Genomic DNA, 7,358 nt, shown 5'->3' on the forward strand with positions numbered 1-7,358 from the left:
AATTAATGCTTATTGACTGCAACCTACCGGTTACATACTCGTTATATATTGAAAATATATAATAATTTATATATTTGTCATTGAACATTTTAAACTATCTTTTAGAGCATACCGTGAATTTGGTATATACTTTGATATAACACAAGTTTCATCACAATCATTGGCATGGGAGTGAATACATTTTTATTAGGCCTACAATATCTGAATTTTTTAGACATAGTCATAAATCACCTATATTTAAATTTACGCTTATTTTAAAGTCCACGGGTATAATGTAAAACCAAGGTCTTTAATCAACGTCTTGGATTCTATACCTACCGGCCTGAAAAAAATGAAATAACGTAGGTCATCGAAGTCTCGATCTTACGAAGTGAAGATCATTCCATATATTTCAGAGGGAAAAATAATGATTGTTAAGCTGGTTTTCCACTAGGCGACTTTATTCGCGCGAATCAAAGCGTCGGCTCCCTTCCTGAGCTCTGATTGGTTGCGCATTTTTTCGTTTCGCAAAAACTCCGTATGCGTATGCGCATGAACCGACGCTTTCGTATCGCGCGTACAGATTCGCCTAGTGGAAAACAGGCTTTACCGTCGTTTTAACCAGACCTGCTGTCTCGCTAGGAGCATGTGTTTACGTATACTTCCGCAAGCGCTGATCGTGTCTCAGTCGGATGTTTTGCGGTGTCTAACCATTTTAAACACTGATGACATTAACGGTACTAAAAAGATAAGTGTCTGGACATTTACGCCTAGGCATGTATTTATTTCATGCGGTGTGACATCACTATAATTGAATCACCCGTTCCAAAAAAGTTAAACTTTTCAATTTTTCTCATTAATTGAGCATTAACACATTTCCGTAGTATTTTTGTGCATTTGGGTATGTCTGTAGTTAGGCCATTTTTTTTTTTATCGAAACTTATCGCGATGTTTAAAAGTCATATTAAACAAAATCTTACTTATAAGAATATCATACAGTACCTTCATCTTGTGTCAATGGCATAACAGTATTCAAAGACACAGTCGTACTTTCATGTCTGTCTAACACTGTAAAATAAAATTCATTAATTCTCTTAATTTAATATTTGCCAATAATCACGTTGCCATTGTTGCCTATCAGTCGTGACAGTGTATGTAAAAGTTTATTTTATAATTATCCTAGTTAATTTGTGTAGCTCTGCTTGTTAGTAAGTGTTCTAGAATAGGTAATGCGAAACTCACAATCTCAACAACTTGTATTCCTCACACATTTCATCTAGAACTAGCTATAGTACATATTTATACACAAATTTCATTGATTTGTATCAACAGGAACCAACATGTATTGTTTCCTTCTACAATTTCTCCACTTTTAACATAGGCTATGTGATTCCAGTTGTGGACATAAACATCACACAAAAATGAATATCAATCTTCAACGTATCTGTTTAAACAAATATATATATTTTTTAGGCTTTGGCGGATATATCCAAATTTACGAAAGTCTAATTTTTCTAAAAAATTACTATTCACTCCCTCCTACTATCAAATCGTTCAGAACAGCAGACTCAACATGATGTATGAGTATTTTTATTGTTCTATTTTCATTGTTAATCGACAATATACTATTTTGGTCGTTGACACTGATATAATTATCTGGGAGTTAAAACCATAAAGGAATTAGTTAACAATGCTTTAGATACTTTTTAAAGCATTCAGCTGCCATCAAGTAAAGATAGTACTGTATTTATTTACCTTCTTCGATTACTATGCTACCGGCATCTACATCAGCAAATAATGAACCTTCTCCTTCCTGCGCTTCATTGACAGCATTTTGTAAAATCGTCTTTACGCTACCAGATGTAGTTGATGCGGCAGACGAAGGTGCGCGAAAATACAACAGGTAATCAACAATTACACTTCCTTCACTGCTGGCAATAAATGGATGCACATGGTTAATAAAATATAAACATACAGTACATCCCATCAGTTATGTATTTTTATATTATGATAGAATATACATTTTTGGTTAGCACACTATCCATGCCGTGCCAAATATTGGGGAAAATGGAACTGTCCAGCTTAAGTTTTATCAGGAATCATTTTTCTAACCCGGGACTAATTATGTTAGTCTATTTTTTCAGCCATGTGGTGGAGATGGTTTGCATAATGATTAAATATATTATTAGTAAAACCAATATCTCATTTTTACTATTATACCACCTAATTTATTAACAGTATTAACAATTTACATTTGGTCCTGAGAACTAGGTTAACACTAAATCCATTATTTACACAAATAAAATGTGAAATTTGAAAGATAAAAATGAATGGAAGAAATGATATTTAGAGTGAATGGACTCTGAAGGGACCATAATGAGAGAAATTTGAAAGGTGGCATTGTCTATCTGGTATGAAACAAGGCATTTTTCTTTTCTTTTTTCTCTTGAAAAATAAGAGGGGTATTTTTGTGGTCGCAGATAGTTTTTTGGTTTAGAACGAATGGGTTCTCTTAACGAGTCTATTATAGTATTAGTGAAACTGGATTAGTTTTAGCAGTATAATTGGGTATAAAATCTGGTGAAGCGATGATATAAACTGTAGGCCTACAGTTAAACAAATTTACGTTGGAATAACGAAGTTAAATAAAATAAGCAATAATATAATCAATAATTCGTGTTGTATATTTCGTTTATTAATTTTCCTATCAAAAAAGAACCATTACATAAAATGTGATTGAGTGTGGGCATGAAATGATTGCCTTTATTCCTGTGTTTAAATTAGGTCAAAACATTCCCCTCACTACTGTAAACAATTTCACCATCTATATGGTAATATAGGCCTAATGTAAAGTAACCCAGTGACAAGTGAAATGCACATCAAGGATTCGAACCTCCAATCTCAAGTTGAAAAGTCCGAATCACAACCTCCTCCTTATGCTCTCCATACAATATGTCTTTGTAATAGTGACTGTCTCTTATACACATCTAGAAGAGCCTAGGCCTAGCTAGGTATACAGTAATTTCATTTTAGTAGTTTGGAACGATATCAGGAGTGGGGGTGGTGGCAGTGGCCTACTAGGACTAAAACTTATTTGAAGCTATCTTGGGTTCAATCATCCACATCAGTTGGGCCCAATCGTCTGTCACCCGAAGTTTTCATCACGATGATCAAGAACGTATACTATCTAGGCCCTAGGCTAGGCTTAGATTGCTGCCGTCACTCTGCTACGTATACTACTACCGCATAACAAAGAAATCGACCCACGCGGTGCATTCCTAAATTTTACACACATTATTAAAATGTATTAGACGATAACACGATATCACTGACTGAACGATCTACCACACTCGCATTGCAGTAACTACTGTACTGAACTGAACTAGGCCTAGCTTAGCCCTTATGTTTTTGTAGAAAGTTAGATAGTCGTTATGTACCCGACAGTCGGCTGCCTTTATATCTTCACTTGTCTTCAATTTGCATTCAAAGTGTACATTGCTGCATAGCCAACTGTCGGGGATATAGTACCTTCATATGACCACTGTACTCATACAACAGAAAAAAAACGTAGCATGGAGTTAGTGAAGAATGGAGATCTAAATGAAAAAAACTATGTATTTCAGCAAGTATCAAAACATTTTTGCTTTATTTTAGGCCTTCTTCAAAATACCTATGTCTGTACTGAACTGAACTAGGCCTAGCTTAGCCCTTAGGTTTTTGTAGAAAGTTAGATAGTCGTTATGTACCCGGCAGCAGTTGTTTTTTTGTTTTTTTTTTGTCGTAAAACCAAAATAGTTTCATCCATGCCGACTTGCCGATCGGTTAGCGTGAGCCCTGACTGAACTCTGCAGAAAATCCACATCGAACTTCGCATCGCGAGGTAAAACAAAATGTCGGAAAACCTTTCTTTGACGCATGCACATTTGTATAAATGTCTACACACACACACACGCACACACACACTACACACAATAAAAAACAAAGGAAAATGAAGAGTGATTACACATGCATTTTACATGCATAGGAACTAAAAAGGCATGCAACAAACAAAAAAACAGACCTGAATCCAATGACATCGGTTCTTACGTAGTTTTCAGATTCTGAGCTTCTGGAGTACAGCTTATCAAACTGCCCGTATACAGAGATCCCAAGTTTGAAAACCAAAAAATAGGGAGATTTTTTTCATGAAGCGATCGCCTCCTGTAGCAACGCGCTGTGACGCCTTACAACGCGCTGTGCAACATGAAAGTATTACACAAAATGAAGAAAACAAACAATTTTCATCAATTTGTTTACTTTTATTTAACAATTTTACATTTGTTTACACATTGCATTTGGCCTAAAATATAAATTTATAAATATTATTATTTATTTAGCATTTAGCTAGTAAAGCGTTCTTGGCAGCAGTCAACATACACGTGTATATACATATATATACGTGCATATATATTGTGTATATATACGTATATATATATACATAATATATATAAATAAATAAATATAAATAATATATATATATATAAGTAATATATATAAATAATATATATATAATATATATAAATGATATATATATATACATAAATATATATATATATATATAGGTGCATATAACATAAATCAAGGTAGCCGTTAACACTGTTAAATCATATATAAATCATCAAACAAAGGTAAATACAGTGTTCGAATAAAGGACTGAATAAATACGGTACATCGTGTAGCATAGCTCTCAACGAATGTAGTCCTGTAAATAAATGAATAAAGAAATTGTGTAATAAAATGCCTCTGCCGGGACTCGAACCTGCGACCTCTCGCTGTCAAGGCGAGTGTCATAACCACTAGACCACGGAGGCTTCCTGGTTGAACAGATTCAAATACCACCAGATACACTCTATTACACAATAGGTACGGCTAGAAACAAATAGGTGCATATAACATAAATCAAGGTAGCCGTTATATTTTTTCAAAATACCTATGTCACAGCAGTTGTTTTTTTTTTTTTTTTTTTTGTCGTAAAACCAAAATAGTTTCATCCATGCCGACTTGCCGATCGGTTAGCGTGAGCCCTGACTGAACTCTGCAGAAAATTCACATCGAACTTCGCATCGCGAGGTAAAACAAAATGTCGGAAAACCTTTCTTTGACGCATGCGCATTTGTATAAATGTCTACACACACACACACACACGCACACACATACTACACACAATAAAAAACAAAGGAAAAATGAAGAGTGATTACACATGCATTTTACATGCATAGGAACTAACAAGGCATGCAACAAACAAAAAAACAGACCTGAATCCAATGACATCGGTTCTTACGTAGTTTTCAGATTCTGAGCTTCTGGAGTACAGCTTATCAAACTGCCCGTATATAATATTATGAAATAAGAAAAAAGTAGCGTTATATAGAAATCAGCCAAAACAAGGCTGGAATACTTAAATTATAAGGTACAAGTTGTACAAGTTTAAAACAGGTGAGAATTACCAGGATGTAAATAATTAGGTAAGAAAAAAATAGTTAGTGAAGCCATAATGGTAGAAATTTCAAAGGTGGCAGTGCCTTTCAAAGATTAACTCTATTTGGTATAAAACAAACATTATTTTGTGATGAATGGAAACATCGCATCGTAAAACCAAGAATTATAGTCTCAAAATCTATTTACAGACAAGCAATCCAATGAGGTATCAGACCGTGACCTGTTACATGAGAACACAATGCATAAACGGATACAAACTAACAATTATGTGTTTCTTGTATATCGTATATGGTAGATTTATGAGGTGGCAGCTTAGCAGGTAAATTCGTTTACTCCAAAACATACAAATATGATTTCAAGTCTGAATGTTCTTTTGTTGCTTGCATAGTCTTGTGCTACTTATGTTTATTGTATATGGATCTATGTTTGTTATGAACCAATTAAATGTATATGTAAAGATTGGTAGAGTACCTCAAACATATTCAACTTATTTTATTTAAAAGCGGTAATAATAATAATAATAATAATAATAATAATAATAATAATAGGCCTAATAATAATTTATATAAAGGGCCAATAGCACTAAACCGAAGTAAAAATCAAACGCACTGTGCATGTTTAGATGTGAGTTTTAAGTTTGGTCTTCTTAAAAATAGCAACTGAAGGTGACTCGACAATTAGGAAGGGAGTTCCAAAATGTGACAGCTGAAAATAAAAAGATATGTGGCAGTAGAATTTGGTGTTAACTCTTGGAACAATGAACATATTAATATAAGGTAAAAAAACGGAAGGAGGATAAGGAGACATTTTAGGAAGGAGGTCGAGTAGGTAAGTGGGTTGTTAGAGTCGCAGTGTTTTAAAAGTGAGTAGAAAATTGTACGTATAGCTCTTACCGACTCTGTAATCTCCATATAAAGCTGTTGGTATTCGTCAGACGATTCATGGCTGAGGGCAGTATTGAACTCTGCCCCAGGAAGTGTAAAAGTCCCTGTGAACTTTTGCAAAGCTACAAAAAATTTTTTTTATTATTGTTCAAGTACTCAAATGGACCTCACGAACACAAACTAAAAATCAATATGTTGTCTATCATTGTTTATTATTATAGAGCGTTAACGATGCACTGTCTGTCATGAGTTGAATATTGAAAAATTCAGTTCCATATTTAAATTCGTTAAGGTGCTTTCCCACCAAATCCGAATTTTCGGGTCGGAAAGCCTACAGAACCGATTAGAAAATCAGATCAGCGTGTATGAATAAGGACGCTTGTTCAGCGCATTAGAAACACGGTCCGACTTTCGGATTGGATGCGATGAGAATGCACCTTAATTGTGTTTAAGTCCGTAATTATAAAGTTAGTTAAATAGTTGAATGAGAAAAATTACCCCGATATTTAATGTTTGAGGTTTTCCAATTATATAATGCCACATGTTGCGATATCTAATTTTTTTTCGGAGTGTGTAATAATTAATAATTAAATAATAAATTGTATTAATCATACTGTTGACAAAAATATTGTTCTGCACGTGGTCGGTAACTAACGACTCGTCCTCTGTCATCTTAGCCTTTGGCCAAGTTTTACATGGTTAAGGCAGTACGTAATAAGTAGGCCAATAATCGAATCAAATGATATGTTACGGAGAAACAGCTATTTGAAATGCTCTTCTATATTTGTTGTGATTTATTATAATTCAATATGATACACCCTAGTATGAATTATTTTTAGCAAGTATTTTTAGACTAGTATAGTATAGTATAGTATATATATATATATATATAGAACTGGAGGTCGCTGGAACAGAATGTTGCTACTCGGAGTTTCACGCTATTGCGATCGTCAGGCAACTGATATATATATATATATATATATATATATATATAGAGAGAGAGAGAGAGAGAGGGCA

At 34.0% G+C, this 7,358-nt stretch overlaps 1 protein-coding gene across 5 annotated transcripts in view; it reads right to left on the minus strand.

Moving 5' to 3' along the window:
- Positions 1-6,978, minus strand: part of LOC117110100 (transmembrane protease serine 12-like) — a 13,484-nt gene extending 6,506 nt beyond the window's left edge. Inside the window, exons 1-4 of one of the 5 annotated variants that reach the window (XM_033252696.1) lie at positions 6,351-6,978; positions 4,040-4,107; positions 1,735-1,907; positions 983-1,047 (exon numbers count right to left, since the gene is read on the minus strand). In XM_033252696.1, coding sequence (XP_033108587.1) covers positions 983-1,047; positions 1,735-1,907; positions 4,040-4,107; positions 6,351-6,368 — 324 coding nt within the window. In that variant the 5' untranslated portion in view covers positions 6,369-6,978. Of the gene's footprint in view, positions 1-981; positions 1,048-1,734; positions 1,908-4,039; positions 4,108-5,273; positions 5,342-5,576; positions 5,612-5,643; positions 5,692-6,350 lie in introns of those variants that run through there. The other 4 variants (XM_033252695.1, XM_033252698.1, XM_033252694.1 and 1 more) reach the window with 4 other exon arrangements.
- Between the last annotated feature and the right edge of the window lie 380 nt (positions 6,979-7,358).

Source organism: Anneissia japonica, unplaced genomic scaffold (genome assembly GCF_011630105.1).
Source record: "Anneissia japonica isolate Jap-2015-1 unplaced genomic scaffold, ASM1163010v1 scaffold287580_len341680_cov180, whole genome shotgun sequence".
In the NCBI taxonomy this organism is placed as follows: Eukaryota; Metazoa; Echinodermata; class Crinoidea; order Comatulida; family Comatulidae; genus Anneissia; species Anneissia japonica.